The 22,439-nt window shown below is 36.9% G+C and overlaps 3 protein-coding genes across 5 annotated transcripts; 1 reads left to right on the top strand and 2 right to left on the bottom strand.

Moving 5' to 3' along the window:
* Window positions 1–116: 116 nt before the first annotated feature.
* On the top strand, window positions 117–4,954 carry tox4a (TOX high mobility group box family member 4 a). Of its 3 annotated transcripts, none has more exons than XM_043262161.1 (10): window positions 117–411; window positions 678–812; window positions 939–1,022; window positions 1,188–1,493; window positions 1,612–1,863; window positions 1,940–2,287; window positions 2,842–2,922; window positions 3,012–3,746; window positions 4,111–4,262; window positions 4,350–4,954. In XM_043262161.1, the coding sequence occupies exons 2-10, from the start codon at window positions 708–710 to the stop codon at window positions 4,405–4,407; spliced, it is 2,121 nt and encodes a 706-aa protein (XP_043118096.1). In that variant the 5' UTR covers window positions 117–411; window positions 678–707; the 3' UTR covers window positions 4,408–4,954. The 3 variants fall into 3 exon arrangements, with proteins under 3 accessions (XP_043118096.1, XP_043118088.1, XP_043118105.1); XM_043262153.1 differs by having other exon boundaries at window positions 673–812; XM_043262170.1 differs by having other exon boundaries at window positions 118–812; window positions 939–1,001.
* Window positions 4,955–6,286: 1,332 nt separating this feature from the next.
* si:rp71-1g18.1 (uncharacterized protein LOC559922 homolog) lies at window positions 6,287–10,679 on the bottom strand. Its single transcript, XM_043262214.1, has 4 exons — window positions 9,581–10,679; window positions 8,400–8,554; window positions 7,523–7,598; window positions 6,287–7,328 (listed from the first exon to the last, which is right to left on the bottom strand). The coding sequence occupies exons 1-4, from the start codon at window positions 9,852–9,854 to the stop codon at window positions 6,520–6,522; spliced, it is 1,314 nt and encodes a 437-aa protein (XP_043118149.1). The 5' UTR covers window positions 9,855–10,679; the 3' UTR covers window positions 6,287–6,519.
* Window positions 10,680–10,818: 139 nt separating this feature from the next.
* Window positions 10,819–21,198, bottom strand: casq1a (calsequestrin 1a). Its single transcript, XM_043262203.1, is given in 13 exon segments — window positions 10,819–11,634; window positions 11,637–11,900; window positions 11,902–12,276; window positions 12,350–12,424; window positions 12,540–12,640; window positions 13,133–13,187; window positions 14,135–14,180; window positions 14,259–14,389; window positions 14,584–14,657; window positions 14,744–14,855; window positions 15,066–15,166; window positions 15,707–15,800; window positions 20,786–21,198. Coding segments are annotated over 13 exon segments (1,695 nt in total). The 5' UTR covers window positions 21,023–21,198; the 3' UTR covers window positions 10,819–11,604.
* Window positions 21,199–22,439: the final 1,241 nt, after the last annotated feature.

Raw genomic sequence — 22,439 nt, 5'->3', positions numbered from 1 at the left:
CATTTGTGGTGTTTTACCACTTATAAAGTTATGAGCTACATTAAATATTTTCTGCAAAAAATGGTAACAATTTTGGTTTAATCGGAGTGCGATTATTTGGACTTGTGATTGCAAACAGACAAACGTAGTAGAGTAGCGATCGAATCGGTCCATCTTTAGCACTTACAGCAATTGTCTGCTAGTGCAACTCTAAAGCAAACTTTGTTTATGAAATTTGAATATGTATTAAGAATATATAGGTTCTGTCGCTATTTAATAAGACGTTGCGTTTTACACATAGGAAATACCAGAAGTGTTTCTCCCCGTGGCCTGTGATATGAATGAAACCTCATGTTGGGTTTAACAGCAACACATCTGTGAACTAGCACCATTTAGCCATTTAACCTTAGCTGCTGCGGGCTGGCTGAATTGGTAAGCCTTTATCTACCACTCCTAACTAATGTTTTTCTTGATATATCTATAAACAAATCTGGTTGTATTTGCGCTGCGTGTTGGATCGTCTTGTGAGGTTTATTGTCATTATTCAATCGAGTAAAACACCATAGGCTGGACAATACATACAAGAGGGAGATCCGCTTCTCGGTTGTTTTCTTTTGGTGAATAGCATTTTTTCCCCTTAGATGACTTGGCCTATTGAATTTTTGTTATTTGTTGCACTTCGATTGTTACAAGCTCAGACGATCTTCTGAGACCTTCGTATTATCCTCATGGATTTGAATTTTTACTCGGATCTCTCTGATGGGACTGGTCAACATGTTGATTCCGAGTTCATGGATAACTCGTCTTACAATGGATATGATCCAGTGAACAAGGTAAATCTGGCACCTTTGTGTAGTATATCATCTTCAATTTAATGAACTATACCGTGTTATTGCTGTCAATTACATCATCTTAGAGCATGCAGTTAATACACATTTTAAACCTAAGCTTTTTTTTAGTTCGCAGGTGGCAATGATTCATACCTGACCATAAGTGGACCTGGTCATCATTGGTCATCTGAGGTAGTGCTACACAAACTTCAAGTAACTGTTTCATATTCTAAATTTTAGAATTTGGAGTACTATATTCTGAACTCTCTCTATAATAATACTTATGTAATGCATTTTTATGTTCATCTATGTTTTTATTCGTAATTGTATACAGCTTCGTATTAACTTTATTTTTTTCATTTTTTTTTTTTATTGTAGAAAACATTCCATACACCCTGTTTGGGCGATGAAGAGTTTGAAATCCCACCGATCTCCTTGGATCCAGATTCTGCGCTCACCATTGAGGATGTGGAAGCCCATTTCGGAGAGCTGGCTGAACAAGCTGAGAGCTCAAGTGCTTCTGGAGTTGGAAATAGTCTTGCCAGTAATCCTGTGGTTGGGGGGAATGATCCCTCTTTTGCTTCTGCTTTCATGAATCCATCATCTCAGAGCATAGAGCACCTGAGTATGGGTGTGATTAACCAGCCGGGGGGAAGTGCTCTACTGAGCTCAACTCTGGGAGTGGTAAGCTTTTCTTTTTCAGTTATCATCGATAATTTATGTTCATGGTTTTAGCATGTGAATATGGACATATAAATTGCTGCCGAAGTTTAGTTTTAAATTTTTTATTTATTTTTTTAAGGATCTTGGGCATTCAGTTGGCTCCCATTTCAACAGTTCCTCTATGACGATTGACGTTCCAATAAACGACATGAACCACAGTCTTTTAGGACACAGCCAGCTAACCACCATAGACCATTCAGATCTAAGTGCTCAATTAGGACTCAGCCTTGGTGGCGGAGCCAGTGTGTCAAAGTCTCCTGACCAACCGTTGTCGACAACACCATCACCTGCTGGCTCGTTACAGGATGAAGACATGGAGGATTTCAGACAAGTGAGTCTTTTAGTTATGGGGCTGATTGGTGTCTTTCTTTGTTCCATCGTGTAACCTCTCCTCATTTGTGTTTTAGAAAACTATGCTGGTGGACCCATCCTCAGCCTCTCCGGCGATTATTTCACACATCCCCAACTTGACCGGGTCCACCCAGCTCTCTGCTCCTCCAGCTGTGGTGAGAAGGGTGGGCGGTAAGCCATCCATGGTTCCTCTTACTGCAGTGGACACAGGAGCAACACTTGGAGGCAAAAAAGGAAAAAAGAAGAAAGATCCGAATGAACCACAGAAGCCAGTGTCAGCCTATGCTTTGTTCTTCAGAGACACCCAGGCAGCTATTAAAGGCCAGAACCCCAATGCCACATTCGGTGAGGTGTCGAAGATAGTGGCGTCAATGTGGGACAGCCTTGGAGAGGAGCAGAAACAGGTGGAGTGTAGTTTTTCAATGGCAAAAATGCAATCATTTTAAAGGAACACGCCACTTTTCTTGCCTAGAGTTAAACAGTTGAGTTTTACCATTATTGAATCCATTTAGCTGCAGCTTTGCATAGATCACTGAATCTGAATTAGGCCAGTAGCATCTCACTCAAAATGAAAGGGCATTTTAATATTTTTCCTATTAAAAATTAAAACATTTACATTGTGTACTAAAAGCAACAGAAAATATTTTTTTTGCGATCTTTCTAGGCTGATATGGCTAGGAACTACATTCTGGCATAATAAAAAAAAAAATACACTGTCATCCAATGGTCAGAATAGACCAGAATAGTTTTCCTGGCCTATACTGACAACATTGGCTAAATATAACTAAGGCCATTTACTGAAATGCAGTTATGTCTAATAAGACTGCAAAATAGTAAAATTGCATTGTCTTTTTCCAAATTGTGTTCAAAGTTTTTAAAGAAGGAACTGAATCTGGAAATTATTGGTTTCCATAATTCAATGAATTTTTGTAATTTTGAGTCTTTATCAATTTTTCAGGTTTACAAAAGGAAAACGGAGGCAGCCAAGAAAGACTATCTCAAAGCGTTAGCAGCCTACAGAGCAAATCAACTCTCAAAAGTAAGTGAGTTGTTTCTGGTTCATCCTCTGTGAGTGTTTGATTCCCAGTCTTATTTCCATCTTTCTTTCTTTTCTTTGTTTCTCATCAGTCATCTACTGAGGTGGAGGATAGCGCTCCTTCCACTCCTCCCTCTGTGCCCTGTCCCGCTCCCGTCACGACTGCTCCCGCTGTCCCTGCCCGTCCACGGCTGACCCCCATCCCTGAGCAGAACACCATCACTAACATCTGCGCCTCCAACATCATCCTCGACGGGCCTCAAGTCACCACCCGTTCCCGCACGGGCTCTCTACCCCTGGCCATCGGTCAGCCCCGGCCCCCTACCCCCAGCCCGACCCCCACTGTCACAAAAATCATCATCTCCAAGCAAATGCTCCACGGAGGTTCTCAGATCCACCAGATCCCCACCTCCATGGTGACGGTGATTCCTGCCGGATTGCGAGCCGTGCAGCCTGCCGCTGCCGGCCGACAGCCTCCACCTCTGCAGCAGATGCAGGGCACCCCACCACCACCACGTCTGCAGCAGATGGTACAAACACAAGCCCCGCCTCCGCTTCAGGCCAAGCCACGTGGAGGGGCAGGAGGTTCTGTAGCTGTCACGGCTACACCACCGCCTCCTCTTCAGATAAAGATTGTGCCCGCTTCTCTACACCCCGACTTGTCCACACCAATTATTGTTACTACAGCTACCAGTGCTAATCCTGTTATTGCCTCAACCACCATCTCGGCCTCAGCACATCCCGCCCCTGTTGAGGTGCAAGTTGAAGAGCCCAGAGAGGAGTTGGTCACCGGGACAGATGAGGCTGTGACGGACGAACCCGAAGAGGTTTGTTTTTCTCTTAAAGGGATAGTCCTCCTAAAAAATGAAAATTGACTCCTATATGACCCCCGTATCACACCGCTGTATGACTTTTTTTCCATTTTAGAACATAATAGAAGACATTTTAAAGAATAGTGGCCACCAAAGCGTTTCAGTTCCCACTTCATACAAATTTCTACTGTATGAATCAAAAATACAATGCAAGTCAAAGACGGGAGTTTTTATTTTTGGGTGACTTTTCTTTTACTATTAAAAGCTACTGTATTTTAACTTATTAGTAAGAGCCAAACAGAAAAATGTTATAAGATCAAACGCAATTTGCGCACACAGCAAGAATCCTTCAAAGATTTTTTTATCCCCCTTTTTTCAGATTGAGATGGAGGTAAGTGTTGCTCCTGAGGCTTCCTCTTCAGCTCCTCCTACGAATCTCTGTGTCCGTGCTGGATGTACAAACCCTGCCGTTGAGAGTCGAGACTGGGATAAAGAGTATTGCAGCAATGAATGTGTGGCGACGCACTGCAGGTTTGTTTTTTCTGTGCATGTCCTGGTTTCGGTGTGTTTTGTATGGTCGGATTACCATGCTAATTTCACTATTTACTCTCTTAACAGGGATATTTTCATGGCCTGGTGTTCGATTAAGAGCCAGAATTCAGCCACTGTAAAATAAATGAGAATGCTCCTGTTTCTGGGCCTTAACATGCCTGGATGTCTTTTTATCAGTGAACACAATAGAGTTTTACTGGATTGATGAGTGAAGGTGTAGTTTTTTTGTTGTAAATAACTGCATGGAAAAAAGGCAGTGGAAAAATCACTGTTGAAAATGTCTTTGTTACAACTGTTGGAGGTATTAATGAATATACTACAAACCCCAACTTGTTTGCTTTCCATGAGGAAATTGTCAGAAAAGGACCTGAGATCATAGTACTTCATTTGGACCATTTTTGTTTTTCCGCTCTGATTTGGTCCAGTGATTTATTTTTTGTGTTTCTAGTGATTTGTTAAAGTGGGACAAAATCCAAATCTTTGTATTATTTTCAAATACAGTAGTTTTGATCATGATGAAAAACTTTTTGTTAGTGAATCTCAAGTAATGCAATTTTTTTTCTTGTGTAATGCAATTCTCATGTACTTACAGTATCTTAGATCAGTGTTCAGAAGTGCTCTCATGTCAAATCTTTTTTTTTTTTTTTTTTTTTTTAGATTGTTAGAAATTATTCAAGCATAAATAAAAAGCAGCCCAATGGTTTGTTTATGAAGTCCTTGCTAACAGACTTTGAAATGAAGTGTTTTTAGTGCACTATAAAAAAAGTCTTCTGTAAAAAAAAAAAATATTCTGATTATAGTATAGGAACCAATAGTCGAATAAACTTATTTGAAAAAAATGTGAAAGTGCTCATTTGTTTACAAAACATTTCTTATCTTTGTTTTCTTTTCCTTTGAACTAAGTTTGTATCTTAATATTCACATATCCATAGTTGTCTGATATCAGTTGATGGTCACATAGCAATTAAACAAAATGCAAGTAACATTCTTTCATTTTGTTTTATTTTGTATATTTTAAAAGATAGAATGATTAAATTATTAGCATTTGATCAATATTCATTCATACCAGCTTAGGACCCTTGATCTAAATACCTCGTTCAAGTGCAATGTTACTTTAAATAATGGTTGAAAAATTAGTTCCTTCATAGATCCCAACATTTTTCTTAAATGCAGTTCTGTCATTTCTGGAGCAATTTTTCTTCTCGGTTGAGATCACTGTCCATACTGGTCTTGTTACTGAATCGAGCTGTATTCAATTATTTTTGGTTGCTCCTTTCAAACATTAAAAAAAAATCAGGCAAGTAAAAAGACATGGTTACTGTTTATTCCAAAAAAAAGAAACTATATATGTTTGTCAATGGCTATGATAAATGGAAAAACAAAGCATAGTGAAACCATTTCTTTTGTTAGCTACAAACTCACAATCTAAAAGTTACTACATGTTTGTTTTTATATCAAACTAAAAATGTGATTCACAAAGCATTGCTGGTTAAAAAAAACAAAAACAAGAATTAAAAAAATTCAAGTGTATGAAAAAAGGCAATTTAAGATAAAAATAAGATCACATTAAATTGTAAGAACGTACATGTAAAAAAACAAAAATGGGAAAATGCAAGCAGTAGTGTTACAGCTTTTGTTATCTAAAATCAGCTTAAAGTGAACATAGCGTGCTAAGAAAGTGAAGTTTTAAAAATCTCCGTAAAGTACAAATCTCTTCAAAAAATGATTACAAGGACATATAAAGCCCTGTAGCACCCAATCATCTCCAGTGTTCAACCACACATTAACCCACTTGAACAGGTACAGATAAGGTTTAGGTTTTTAAAAGGGTTATGACACAAGATAAAGTCATTCTTTTACAAATAAAAAGATTAAAAGCATCTTAGAACTAAAGCTTTAGTATTTACATCAAACAAGAATCAGTCACACTTGAATTGGACTGCATGATTGCGCCCTCTAATGACCTGGATGTGTTACACATTACAGCATAAGGGGCAAGAATCTAATAAACTTTTTAGTTTTATTAGTACAGATGCAGTATGATGCGGGGGGCAAGGATTACAATAGAAGCAAGGTGTCCAGAAACATTTGCAACATGAGAAAAAAAGTGAAAGCAAAACGAGTTGCCCTGATGTTCTTACTGCCATTGTGTGCTGTCTTTACCGGTTGGATACAGTGGTTCTGATGCGAGGTAGAAATATGGCATTTGGTTTAGGTCATACACAACGTCTGTCAGTTACTGAAGAGTTCGAAAGCTAACCGCTGCCGAGTGAGTGAGCCTGTGTTTCTCAAGGTTCTTGTGGATCCTAAAACCCTTGGAGCACAGATTGCACATGTAGGGCTTTTCACCCGTATGAAAGCGCAGATGAGCCTTTAAATTGTTCTTGAGACGGAAGCCTTTCCTGCAGTGGTGGCAGACGTGAGGTCTCTCTCCAGTGTGGAAGCGCTCATGCCGTCGCAAGCTTTTCCTCAGGGCAAATGTCTTTTTACACCTCCTGCACGAATAAGGCTTTTCGCCTGTATGAAATCGCTCGTGCCGCTTTAGGATCTTCTTGCGTTTGAACTTCTTGCCGCAGATCTTGCAGGCATAAGCATGTCCTTGCGTGAGAACGCCCTGCAGGCGCCAAATACCATTCCCGCACTCTTTAAAGCAGCACAGCCGACGTCCCGTATGGACACGCTGATGGGTTCGCAGGTCTTTGGGTGTAGAGAAGCATTTTCTGTTGGAACCGTTCGGTCTTTGCGCACTTGACAGCATCAGGAGGTTCACAAGCTGCACAGAGCAAGGCCGTAACAGTTTGCAGTCGAATGGTGTTTGGCTCAGCTGTAAACACACCTTCTTGCCGTTCGCGCCCTCTGCTGGGGTTCTGCTGGACTGCGGAGGTTCTGTGAGTGGTGACTTTTCAACGGATGGCAAAGAACTGACTTCCATAAGACCAAGGTCCCACTGGCTCATAGTGTCAGTGGAAAGGTCTGCACTGGGAATGCTACCTATAACAGAGCTGAACGGATCGACTACAGTGTGTGAAGAGGATTCCTGAAGATCTAAAAAGGGAAATTTTTTTGGTAAATAAAACGTTAAATCACTGTATCACGAAATGGTTTATTTCTGAATATTTTAAAAACTACACTTTATGCATTTAACTCACATAGTTTATTATAGTTTACAGTAAACGACTTTACAAATTTAAATATAAATATAAATTAATATGAAACAAGCATGTCTGGTTTCTTCATACCATGTTCCTGAATTGTCTCGGTCTTTAAATCATCTGTCCATGGCACTTCTTGAATTAAGTCTCCTCTACAAATCCCCTAAGCGGTAAATAACATGTCAAACAGAAATTAACACTCTACAACATATTGCAATATTTTTCTTAATTTTCTTATTTTTCTTTAAAGTCGTTGACTTAAATTGTACAACCATATGGTCTTACGCACTGCTTGTTTCAAAATAAAGCACAGGCAAAATGTAACCAAGTGTTTTAAAATGAAATGCTGTGAAATCAATCTGCATATTCTGTAAGTTTAATGTACATTCGGAATGCAATGTGTGCCAGGTTTACTTTACTAGGTATACTTTTTGTAGAAAGACAATCAAAACATTTCACCAGTATATTGCCAAAATAAAAGCATGATAACTTAACCTGAAGTTTGAAATTGAAAACTGTAGTTTAAAAAATTATTTTAATTATTATAAAATACAAATTTATTTTATAGCACCCAAGTCATGTCTTTTTAAAATTAGCTTTAATTATAATAACAAATAATAATAAGCTTGAATGTTTGGACTGAGACTCACACCTAAAGTTCCAAAAGTCCAAAAAAAGAATTTAACCATTTACATGCCTGTCATATTTAGAACCAATAAATTATGCATGTTTTGTAAAAGAAAATAGAAATACTATATATATATATATATATATATATATATATATATATATATATATATATATATATATATATATATATATATATATATATATATATATTTTTTTTTTTTTTTTTTTTCTTCATTTAAATTTCAGGTTTAAAATCTAAAATGTATTATGAAATATGTATTTAATCAAACTTTTCATGATTGAAAAAAAAAAAAAAAAATTCTGCGCCACCTACAGTTTCTTTGAAGATAGAGCATGGAAGGTCAACCATGCACTGCAAATCCACAGCTTCTGGAGACTCCTTGCAGAGAGCTTCAGATGGAGAAAGCCCCTCCTCTCCAATGGATTCCTGCAGATAAATCTTGTCTCTCTCAGTGGACACGCACTGATCTGAATGGGGTTTGGAGATGGGACAGAATACAATGCGTTACAATCCAGAAACATGGGAAACCTGGTCTGTGCCAATTAAAGTGCTGCTGGATTTCTTGAAGCACATTATTTAGGGATGTAAAAGCACATTGTCCCTTCAAAAATAATTTTAACTTGTCCATTTAAAACGTGACGGAGTCTGGGAATGAGCTCAGCTTTAAATAGACAACTGAATAAAAACAAACAGGTTTATGAACTTGTTATGTTTTTGGAAAATATTTTGATTCCAAAGAGTGTCATAATACACGTTTCAAGAAAGGTCACAAACACAAATGACTGTATTTTTTGCATGAAAGCTAAGCAATGGTCGGCAAAATATAAACTGCTGCAAAGATGGACTTTAACCTTTACATATGAGTCAACCAACTGTTGCAACTACTTAAAAATATGGCAAACCATTTTATTCTTAAAAATAAACAGTATTTATGTGACTTGTTCATTTCAAGCATTACAATAATTAATAATGCATTTTCACTTTCAATAAGTAACTATTTGACAGGACTTATTCATTTACTCATGTCATTCAGTTTATAGCGTATAACATGAAGATATTACTAATTGATAGGAAAAACTACAAGAGAGGTTTGAATGAACACAAATCAATACGCTTTTGCTTCCTTGTATTACCATTCAGAAATGTTACTGAAATGATCACTTCAGTATGTCTAATATTTGGTAATGAAGTACTAGGTATTAAATTTTGTAGCCTAATAAACTGTAGCAAAACTGAACGTACTATCTACAAAAAAAAACAGTTACTAGGAAAATTAATAATAGAGTTATACTAGCCGCTATAATAATAAATAATGACATAAAATAGACACTAGTAAACTGTAAGGATTTTTAATTGAATTTAACGTCTTCAACGGCCACATACGATAAGACTCTACTTCCGGTCCACTCCTGTTGAATTCAACAAATGTGGAAGTAAAACCAAGCTAAACGCACAGCTAGAGAAGTGGTTGTTGTTTACGCCGATAAACATACCCTGGTGGTGGGACAGCAGTGTCTCTCCTACTTGCACACCGACGCTACAAACCATCTTGTTAGAGAGATTAGTCAACGCACTTTCCATATGAGTCCTGATGTCAGGGACACACACCAGATTCTCTTTGATCTGAGCTCCTCTATCGACCGTGCAGCCATGGCAATCCAACGCACGTCCTTCGAAAACTTTCGTTATCTCCACGACGGCCACCTTTAGTAACACCTCCATAACGGCCGCCACCTCGGCTTGAAACCTGGACACAGACTCTGACATTTTGCTCGCGGTCCGAACATGCACGATATTAGTTAGAATGCATAAACAAACGGATCGGTCGTGCAGTCGCTTGTGGTCATAGCCACATGGCTAAAATGGAAGTAATGGGCGTGTCTGATGACATTCCACAATGACGTATGCACGTACACGTGGTGGCGCCAAATCCAGACGTCTAAACCATCGTTTGTGCATACGTGCACGTTTTTATTTAAAAAAATTTATTATTTTAATTGCATTTTTTCTATTTTTACAATATTTAAAAAATGGCAACATTTGGGATTTAAAGTCATGATAGAGCTTATTGGATGTTTCCTTCCATATTGTGATAGCCTACATAAAAAAACCATCTCAAGAGCAAAATAAAAAAAGAAAAGTCATAAGATTTGTAGCATGATAATTTAGAAACTAGGGTGAGTTTTTTTATGCCAACTTTATGTAGTAGAAATTGCAACCCCATAGAAAATGAATACAAAACAATACAGCTACATAAAAAATTTGATTGACCTCCTAAAGTTGACTTCCCTTTGCTGGCCATTTGTTGAAAAAGTAATGAATGGATGAATAAATATAAATGATTAGTTGTACCCCATTTGTAGAAAGTGACTCATTTGTAACAAAGCATATAATGGCAGAAATAATGAGGCAAAAAAAAGAAAATGTACAACCACATCACAGAGACATTTTTGCGATATCTATGTGAGATAACCACAGGAGATATACCTTCGATTTAGGCAAAACATCTTTTGTAGGCTACTAAAAGTATAATCTAGGAGTATATGAATATCTATATCTTCTGCATGACATTACACCGTAAAATAGAAAAGGAATCCAGTGCCATGTTCTGGATATGTAAATTCCATATTTGATTCTAAAGACAACAATAATCTAGTCTACTTGCAGCAGATCAATAGTCTCTATTCAATAATCTTTTGTAATGTCTCATAAAAACTGTGATTTACAACACTTTATTCCAATCTGTTTTTATTTTAAGACTTAAGAGTTAAACCAAGTTGTCTTTATTAGAAAAAAATAAAATATTCATGTTTCTTTTTTCAGTAGAAAACATATGATTTACTGCACTTTTTAGACACAGAAGGAAGGCTGGACAATCCCTTCTCTGTCTAATGTCACATAAGGTCACATCCTGTCTTAACAAAGAAAGAAGGTATGACGAATGACCTTGAGGAAAAGCCTGCTTAGCACCTTTAGGTCCTATCACAGTGGCACAAACAATCCATCCACATATTAATACAAATAAACATTGAGACAATAACAACAAATTTAACAGATGGATGTACACTTAGAATAGTCTTACTGCTCCCTCTGACTATCTTACATATTTGGTTACATTTTTATGTTTGAAAGTCAGGTCCTTTTTCCAAATGTATTAGTGGTTATTTAACTGCCAATTATAGTATGTCTTTATGAATGAAAGAAATGGATAGCAACAAACTGAAAGGAATACATCTTTTGCTAATGATTTTGGTTTTTAGAACTGATGTCAACATTTGTAAGTGAATATCTGAAGGTTTAAGAGAGAGCGTGGTCTTTGAATAAAACATCGGTTCAATGGGAGAGAGAATGATGAGCGCATTTCTAGATATGCGTGGAAGGTCACAGTTAAATGATGACATTTTTAACCTCGTGATATCCGACAAAAAATAACGAAGGAATTTTATCACGATGATGATTCAGACAGTTGCAATTAAACAGACTTTAGTTTGGATAATAAATGTAAAATGGTAAGAGTTTAATCGTCGTCGTCATCATCGTCATCGTCGCGTCGTCATCGTCGTCGTCGTCGTCATCATCGTCATCATCATCATCGTCGTCATCATCATCATCGTCGTCATCATCGTCGTCGTCATCATCATCATCATCGTCGTCGTCATCATCATCGTCGTCGTCGTCATCATCATCGTCGTCGTCATCATCATCATCGTCGTCGTCATCATCATCGTCGTCATCATCATCGTCATCATCATCATCGTCATCATCATCGTCATCATCGTCGTCGTCATCGTCATCGCATCATCATCGCATCGCCATCATCATCATCATCATCGTCATCATCGTCGTCATCATCATCATCATCATCATCGTCATCGTCGTCGTCGTCATCATCGTCGTCATCATCATCGTCATCATCATCGTCGCCGCCGTCGTCATCATCGCCGCCGCCGCCATCATCGTCGTCGTCGTCATCATCGTCGTCATCATCGTCGTCATCATCATCATCGTCGTCGTCGTCATCATCATCGTCGTCGTCATCATCATCGTCGTCGTCATCATCATCGTCGTCATCATCGTCATCCTCATCAGGATCGATTTTGTTCTCTAGCACATCCTCCAGCCAATCCTCCAGCTCATCAACTGTTGGCATGTCATCGCCATCATCCATATCAAACCAGATACTCTCAGCCTGCAGAAGACACAACAGCTCAGTCTTGAAAGACACAACACACAGCAAATAAATCCTGCTGTAAGAAACTTACATCATCAACCTCCACTACACCAATCTGAGGGTAGGACAGGTCAATGTCGAAGGTCTTCTCCCAATACGGGACAAGCTGCAGGTCACAGAGATACTCTCATCACTACTTATGTACCAGTATCTACTTTCACAACATGGATTATATTTGGAACATTCCACATTTCTTAACACAATAAAAGCCATAGGGTTACCAGAGGGAAGTCATCGGGGTCAATCCAGACGATGCTCAGGTTGGGATTTTCTGTGTTATCCTCTGCTACATCCTTCACGATTTCAAGGAATTCAAAGCCATCTGAAAGAACCCCAAGAAAACAGCAGATGTTGAAATATCATGTTTTAAAATTTTACAGTAAGCTGCTTAAAGAAACTAGGCTCATTTTACAACTCCCCTAGAGTTATTCAGTTGAATAGTAATGTTTTTGAATCCATTCAGACAATCTCTGTGTCTGGCGGTAGCACTTTTAGCTGCAGCTTAGCATAGATCATTGAATCTGATTAGACCATCACACTCAAAAATGACCAAAGAGGTTCAATATTTTTCACATTTTTCCTATTAAACTTAAAAACTCTTTTATATAGTTAAATCGTGTACTAAGGCTGACTGAGGCATAATAATCAAGCAACTTTGCTGCTGCTGAGCTTCATGTAAAAGTGCTACCACCAGACCCAGAGATCAGCTGCATGGTTTCAAAAACAGTAAAACGTTGTTTAACTCCAAGGGAGTGGAAAATTATCCTTTTTCCTTTTTTTAAGTGGCATGTTCTTTAATAAAAAGATCTCATACCTGGGTCTCCCTCTTCAGCAAAAGCAATTATATGTTCACCATCAAGAGCATCCTCCTGTCAAAAAATTATGGTTATAGTACATGAAGAGAAACATTTTGTGCTCTATTACTGCTAAATTAAAATTAATGCAATGTCTTTGATTCTTCATTAACTTTACTGTACATTAGTTTTAATAAATCTAGGAACAGTAATAGGTAATCTTTTGAATACACTGAATGTTTATGTACTAAAGTAAATCACAGTGCTTGCAAGGCAGCATAAGAAAAATGTTTTCTGAAAGATATGGACCCTTTTCACAAACTATGATGGTGTGTTTCTGCAATAATTATCTTGGTAAATCAGTTTTTTTTAAAATACTTTTATTTTTAAAGCTACACTTTGTAAATTGTTCCTTTTGTGGTAAAACAACTAAGTTTCATTTGCCTTACTGTAGTTTTTTTTTTTTTTTAACTTGCTAATCTACACAGAGATACAGGGAAAGTGCTATTTTAGTATTGTTGAGATACTACAGTAGGTTTAATTTTAATTTATTAGATTTTTGTTGGTATTATTATTTTAGTTAAAATTTTTGTCATTTTGTTTGTGTAAGTGGTAGGTAATTGTAGTGTGTGGGTAATTAAAGTGTATTTGGGATGAAGTAAAGATTTCATTTGGAAGGTCAAACAGTTACATAGTGTAGCTTTAAAAAAGTCAACATACATTTACATCACCATACTTTTCATTATATACCCTTGGTATCAAATTATAGACGGTTAAATTAAGAAGGTCTGTAATACCTGGAGAGAGCTATCCATTAGCATTCCCATTCATCTCAATGGCAGAGAGAAATTATCAACAAAACAAACTTTGAAACGATTCTGTATGTGAAGTGGTTCAAGCTGAATTTATTGTAGCAAACTGTCAAAAAAAAGAAGAAAAACAGAATGTTTTAGCAATATCAAGTGTTGCCTTGCAAGCACCGAAAAAAAAAACCTGTTGTTTGACTGACAGCATTAGCTTACCCAGATCTCATACATGTTGTGTGGCTGCATTTTCCTCAGTGTTGGCCTGTGGAGACATTTTTGATCATGTTCACTAATGATTTTATTTCTCAGTTTAAAGCATTTTTCCCATCAGTCAACATACCTGTCATTGTCCTCAATGAATTTAACAAGTTCCTTCTCACTGTAGGGTTTACCAGGGATGACGATGGGTTCATCCATGAAGGGCTCATAGAAGTCCACTTCATTCAACTTCAAGTCTAGAGACTTAGCAACCTGCAAAAAGGCATTGTTTTCACGTTTTTCAAATTTTCCCAAAGCTGAATTTGTTAAGTTAATTTGTTTAATAAAACTCTGCAGCTAGAGTGCATATACTGCCGCCTTAACATCTAAATATCAATAAGAGAAAAGATATAAAACCTATTTATTACCACTACCTGGATTGTGTAAATTATGTTTACATTAGTTACCTTTGGACTAAAGGTGGCAAAGAACTTAATATGTGGATGAAACTCCTCTGCTGCGTCTTCATATTCATGGTAGTCTAAAAATCACAAGACCACAGGTGAACTTCTCAAACATTTTATATGTGGGGAAAAAGCCCATTGAATGGCCCATTTAGATACACACGCTCAGATTTCTGACTCTTGAAGAAGCCCACCAGCTTGATATCCTCTTCAATATTATGGAAACCTTTCAACTCCCGCATATTGTCAATGATCTCAACTGGATCCTCAATGACCTGGAAAAAGAGTTGATAAGAGAGGGTGGTAAGTTGACTCCTGACAATGAAGAGTAAGCATACATGTACAAGAAAGAGAACAATTTGGGGAAAAGAAGTGCAGGAAGTAAATTAAGAATTTGAAAGAAAACAAAAAACATATATTAAAGAATTTTTTGAGGCCAAACTGTTAAAATAAAAAGCTCCAGGTATAAATGGTTCTTTGCGTACATCATAGAGGAACTCCACCAGTGTGTCCGCAGCAAGCTCTCCATCGTATTCAATGACCTCGTCCTCAATGAAGATGTAGATACTGTCAGCCTCATCCAGACCTGAAGAGCACAAAAATGGAAATAAACCTTAAGAACCATGTGAAAAATGTCCACCAGAGGTCATGGTTGTTCTTCTGCTGATACCCTGAAGCTCATTATCAAGTAATCTGTACCAAAGGAATAAAGCAGAAAAATAAAACCTGAAACAGGTAAAACAGGTAATTTGTAGGAAAACATAAAATCACATCCAATTAAACTTCAATGGATTGTCAAAAAATGTCCTTTGACCCATGCCATATTTCCTCCACTACCCTACAGTAAAAGACGTGAACTTATCTACAGACTAGACAAACCAAAGCACACCAACAGCATCTTCCACTGAGTAGATTATGCACAAAATGCAGCTTTTTACATAAACATCAACGTTATATTTTAAGGTTTTGTTCAAAAAAAGGGTATATCTTGGTATATCACATTTTGTATGTGTAAAAGATTACTTTTTTGTTAAAAAATGTACAAATATCACAAAATATTTTCATGGAGTAGATCACATTACAATACAGTTATGGTAATATTTGAGCGTTTCTTGGTTGTACTTACCTAATTTCTTTGCAACAGCTTTGTCTGTCTTCTCATCGATTAGGCCGAGTCCGATGTCTTCATCGTCAAGATCCTCCAGGACTTGTGCAGCAAGCTGTGTAACAAACAAAAAACAAATAAATAAAACATAAAATAATGTCCCACAGCTGCTTTAAAAAGAATGTGAGATTTTGTTTAAATGTTTAAATGCATGTAAGCAGTGCCCTAAAATGCACCCAGTTCACATGACATAACCGTTAAGAGGGAAGTTCCTGATCATTTGAAAACACTAAGGTTAAAGTGAGTTTTAAGCTCATTAGGGTTAGTGTTCTATTAGCACAACTATTATGTATTTATTATCAACCTGGTTTTGGTAATCGTGGACAGCATTTGTTTTCTGCATGCACAGATATTTCAGGCTATGCAGTAAGAACTGCGGCTAGTTTCGTCCACAGTCTTACATCCATAAAAGCCATCATCAAGAGCGCTGCCCCTGCACTTTCTAAATTGGTGTGAAACTTGACCCGTGTGATGGACAGCTGCTTCCACCAATCACAGCTCTACGTGTGCCTGCTGAGCTGGAGTAACAGGGTGCTGGCATAGTGACAGGTGCAACCAACCATTTCTCCAACCACTGTGAAGAACCAATTCCTATACATACACATATCTCACTTTGAGAAAAATAATTGTCAAATTAAAATTGTCAGTAACCGTTTCTTCCATGCAGCACAAAATGACAATGTGCTAAAATCGCTTATAAAATTACTATATACTGGGACTAAATACCTTAAACTTAACAAAGGCATAAAAACATTATAATTTCATATGCACACAGCATTTAGTGCAAGTCTTTTGATGTTATATGTATGAAAAACAGGCTGAATTTTAAGTAATTATTTACCAATAATTTTCTCCTCAAGTGAGCTGTTGACACATAGATATCTATACGTAGAGCTCTCATTAGACTGGTTCACATATGTCAACACATTCACCATTTTGGAACGATTTCAGAAGCTGTTGAAGACTTCTGCCGATCCGTTATGTCAGATAGCTTATGTAATGTGAGATCTTCATAGGTATCCATGCATCAACTGCCGCGACCAAATCAAGTGAATAAATGAATCAGAATGTATCTATCATATCATACATATAGGAGGAATGTAAATGTCTGGCAAAAAAAAAAATATTAAAGAATATTTTTTTAAATAATGAATTACATTTACAGCCTGAATTTTGGAATTAAGTGCATGAATTTTATGGATGTTTGTAATATTTTTCATGGTGCAACTTGAAACCTTCAGTTCTCATTCAAAGTAACTGCACAGAAAAAAGACAATGAAAATGTCTATCCTTTTTGTGTCACACTATTATTAATTCTGTTCAGTAAATGAGATGCTTTTAATTTTGTAGATGTACATTCAAGCTGTTTGTGCAAATCATTAAATTAAATTGTATTAAACTGACTTGAAAAATTATGTTAAATGTTGTATAGCTTAGAAACTGTTTCTATTAAATTTGTCTATTTAAATAATGGAACTATTGGAAGTTTTTTAAGGTCCATCCAAGTGTTCTATTAATTAGTTTAATTGTGCTCTTCTGCCAATTTGTTTGTAATATTAGCATCAATATTTTTGAGAAAAGTCTTATCTGTATTGGTGTGCCTTCACAATTTATTTATTTTTCAAGCTCTAATCTCATGGTTTTCTTTGGAGTTTAGTCTTATGCATTATTCCAACAAACCAGTTTTTAAAAGAAGGGGGATTTATGTCTGTTAATCAAATCTTAGACTAAACTCAGCTAAAGGCTTAAGGCCAAATAGACCACAGCTATATAAGGTGACCCACAAAAAGACATGAGTCAACAAGAGAGGATTTTTGCAATGAATCTAGATAGAGTTTGCTAATGACAAATCAGAATCAGGATAGAGGAAGGAGGAGGAGACGCCCCAACGCACGTCTTAGTGTAAAGCACCCTCCTTCTTCCTCTTTGCATCTCTCCAATTCTTTCAGTCATACCTTCATATCTTTCAGTGTATATTCAACAATTCTGACATTAAAAAAATAAGCTTATAGTTCAGTCTCAACATCCAACAAATGGCTTCCCAACAACATAACCGAGAACACTATAACATCTAGAACTAGATTTACTCAGAGGCCTAAGGAATGTTCATAAGTCAACACATTATTAACCAATATTTGTAAAGGAAATGTAACCAGAACTCCCTGCGCTGGTTGGTGTAAATGAAAGTGTTTCTATAAGGACAGAAAGCGGATCTTCTGTTATGGAGCATCACAGTGGCTTGCACCACACAAACAGCTATGACAGCAGTGCCGACTATAATTAGCGCTGCTGCAAAGACCAACCAGGACTATTTTGGCAAGGTGGTGGTGACGTTCAAGTTCCTGGGATCCGCTGACAGGTACAGTATTGTGCCCAACACTCAGTCCTCTCAGCCGACACTGCAGATTTCATGCTAGAACCTCCTGCATCCACACAGCACGCAAGCTGTTTTAAGTTATTTAAGTTATTATAACTCCTGCAACATTACATCAGTGCTGGACAGCAAAGCCACATACGCAAATAGCACAGCTATTGGGCCTCAAAGCAGCAATTTTGGCAGCACCCATTATTGTCATAGTATAGTTCTATCAAGAAAAAGGTTGTGCGTAATGCATGGTTGGCAAATTATATTGTACAATGTTGACAAAACTGTTAAACAAACCGTTACACCAGTACAAGGATTAAATATTAATCCTCAAATGATGAACACACCATGTATTATTAATATTATTAAACTGTCATTGTTTATTTATTTTAACAATAATATTAAATTAACAATTACAACAATAAACCACTTAATTCAAAGTTTAGGTGATTGGATGTTCTGGTTGGATTTGTCCAACACAAATATGTCACAATGCCACTTATGACTAACATCAAAGATTTAGACATCTGGTTACTCAAATCTTACACAACAAACACAACATATCTGTTGTTTCATTAGGATTGTACTGTGGCCCACAAAACAAAGTCCTTAAAGGAATAGTTCACCCAAAGATGAACATTCTGTCATCGTTTACTCACCCTGGAATACAAACCAAATTTCTTTGTTCTGCTGAAAACAAAAGGAGATATTTTGAAGAAAGTAGTAGAGAAAAAATACTATGGGAGTCAATGGTGACCCAAAACACCCTGGTTACAAATTTTCTTCAAAATATCTTCTTTTAAAGAAATTCCTACAAGTTTAGAATCACTCCAGGGTGAGTAAATGATGACAGAATGTCCATTTTTGGGTGAACTATTCCTTTTAATGGCAACAGGCCACTGTTGAATGCAGGAGGTGACAGCATGGCTAAACGATGGTGTAACCTTTTGACCACACGGGCTGAGTTCTGCCTGCTGAGAGTTTAAAGGAAGATAATGTAATGGGTGATTAGGATTGCTTGTTGAATTGTCAACATTACAATTGGGATGTTTACCTGAAAGTTATCATTTAAAATAGAAGTGATGTGAATTTTTTTATTGTATTATGAAATAATTAAATTAGCTTTTATTTTTATGTTTTCATATAGTTTTTTCATATAGTATTTTATTTTAAATTTTAGTCCTTTCAGTCTTTAAACATATTTTATTTCACTTAGTCACAAGAGTAATCTAATCATCATTTATGATCAACTGATTTTTTCAAGTAAAATTTATTTCTATAGCACTTTAAACAGTACAGATTGATTCAAAGCACCTTTTTAGAGATAAACAGAAAAATGTCAGAATCAATTATGGAAAATGTATAATTGATTGAGTCATGAGTCATGACTCAATTCAGATTTTGCTGTAAAGCAAATCTAATAGACAATCATGTTATTTAGAAGTCAGAAGTTAGTTCAGTTCAATAAACAAAAAACTCTGGTATAATCCGAAGGTGTGTATTATTTTTTAATATGTTTTTTGTTTCTTACTTTTTTTTGTTTGTCTTTTTTAGTTAACAATAACAACACCGTTGTCAACAGCTGGCTAATATCTGTCAACTTATGCAATCTAATACAGTGTTACTCATTATTTGGCCCACGGCCCTGTCCTCCAGGCTCTACATACTGTACTATCAAAGAAAATAAGAGTGTTGATCATTCTAAATGCTACAAATGCTATTTTTAAGCATGTTTGCACATGGGCTTATCGACAAATCCGAGTGAAAATGAACTTAAAATAAAACCAGAAAAACAAATTCCTTTGAAAAATGACCCATCCAGGCTTATGCTCAGGATACAAATATACTGTGTGGTGCATCAGCACTTTTCTGAACATAGATGCCATAGTCTAGAGTGTTCTCATGGCTGGTGTAACAGGCCCCACATTCCCCTGGCTCTGGTGGACTATTTTACCTTCTGATATAGAGTAATGCTTCTGATCTATATCATTAATAAAATTAATTTGTATTTGTACAAAAGCATCTGTTTACCACCACTCAAATAGATGCATCAGATCAAATAACAATATTTTTGTTCAATTTAAGTGCAGCTTTGTTTACTATCAATTTTCATTTTTCATAAGCCATAAGGGCAGAAGTATAAAGCGTGGAAAGTAAAATTTCAGTATTTTTGTTGATATAATTTTGCGCTTATAATTTTTATAGTTTTAATCAACATTTACTTTCAAAATGTTCAGTTATTTTAGTACTTTAGCTTATTATCTATTTATTTAAATTGAAGCTTTTTTAAAGATGTTTTTATTTAATTTTAGTTCAGTAAAAAAAAACAAAACTATTTTTTAACAATTTTAGTTAACAAAAAAGGTTTTGACATTTATTTACAGGAATCTGTGTGCAAATACATTCTGTTAATTAAAACACAAATAGTAAGTCTAGAATAAAAACTTTTAAAAAACAAGTTAGCCACACTTTAAGTAATATCAGTAGCGAGCATATTTCAGGTGTGCAAATAAATATATATATATACATTTTTTTAAATAATCTGCTCTACTCTAAATTGCAGATGTTTTATTGATAAAGCATGTTCATTTACATCAAACTTGCTCCCAGTTACACTGATTCTAGGTGCTATCTACAACTCCCTCCCCTTTGGCTTATTTCTGAGTCAAACCCACCTCAAGGGCCAGCTCCTCAATCTGAAACTGTTTCTGGGCGACTTTGCTGGATCCTACGTGCTCATGGTAGTACACCACCATCACGTCATATTTCTTCATCACAGACTTGTAATTCTTGGCATTTAGGTCGTGAACGCGGTCCTTTCCATCGTACTCAGGGATGTCCATACCTTTCTGCCCCCATGACAGCTGCCCGAAGGTCAGGAGGAGCCCAAGGAACACTAGGTTCCACTTCATGATTCAATACTTAAGAAGGGAAATATGTAGTTCCAATGAATTTAAAACAAATTGACTAATTACGGCATAAAACTAAATTAGAAAGGACCTGTGATCCCCGCCACCCAGAACAGACAAGACCAAGTCCTGAGGCCCCCTGTATGAAACCCCTACACACGGGTAAAAGAGACGAGCGACAGGGTCAAGAGTGTTTTAGGGGGTGGGATTAGGTGAGTGCATGAGAGAGAAAGAGAGAGAGAGCACTGCTAAAAAAGAAAGAAACACGATTCTACATGGAGTGGGATTGGAGCAGGGCAAAGTAGAGTTAACAATAAAGAACATTTTAGGATGACTTTTAGGAAACAACTGAAAGTTTGGGTATGGGACAACCAAAAAATTAAGTATGAATAAAAGATTATGAAGAACGGGATGTTGTAAAATAGAATGGAATGGGATCTTAAGGCACACAGCAAGACATTCTCTGCCATATTAAGTGTTACACAGCTCAGATCTTGGCTAAAAATACAAGATGTAGCATGGAGACGGACGTGCAAAGAAGGTGGGGTTGGGGGGGGTGTCTTATTTGCCGCACTTGGCTCATCCTTGGTGCTAGAATGTGGCACTAGGTCACTCCGGGACGACACGGAGAGACAAGGCTGGTGAACCTCCTTGGGTTTCACAGATGTCAGTTTGCTTTTTGGGCAATCAGTTCTAGCTTGCACTTCTGTCTGACCCAGAATGGTGCATGTGATACGTGCCCAGCGCATTTGTGCTCAGTGTGTTTATCAGCACAAAGATTTTTTTTTTTTTTTACGGCCTACATGACTAAACTCTGCGAGGGCACAACAGTATGTATATGCGCAAGATTATATGCGTGCGCGTGTTAGTTAAATAGCTCAAGATTACTTTACAAATTGAAAGATGAGAGGGAGTTATTAATAAAAATCACGTAACATGATCTTACGTGTTCTCTTTCCTTCAGGCCTCTTTATTTAGTGGCCTGTGGAGTTAATGCCTATTTAGTCGTCAGCTGGTGGTTAATGATGAGGCAAGGAGAGCATTTGAGAGAGAGATGATGTGATGAAAAGAGGGTCGTAAGTAAAAGGAGAGTGCTTGGATGTCACTGCATATCCGGTGTTGACTGTGCAAAGCATCAGCCTATTTAACATAATGCTTCATTAAATGGTGGTGTTTGATGTGACATCAAAACACTTGGAGTCAAAATGAATCCCTGTTCACAACCTATTTTATGTCTCTGACGTCACCCATTTATGATGATATGCAAAAATGCAAAACACACAGGAGGGGAATTTCACCTATCATAAACTGATTTGATTAATTTAATGATCCACATTCGCTATTGGAGCAAATGGAAACGCAAGCATATATTTGTTAGCTTCCAGTTATCACTCTAGAATTTACCATAACTGTGACATCT

Source organism: Puntigrus tetrazona, chromosome 2, assembly GCF_018831695.1.
Source record: "Puntigrus tetrazona isolate hp1 chromosome 2, ASM1883169v1, whole genome shotgun sequence".
In the NCBI taxonomy this organism is placed as follows: domain Eukaryota; kingdom Metazoa; phylum Chordata; class Actinopteri; order Cypriniformes; family Cyprinidae; genus Puntigrus; species Puntigrus tetrazona.
This window is presented reverse-complemented; position numbering and strand designations above follow the sequence as displayed.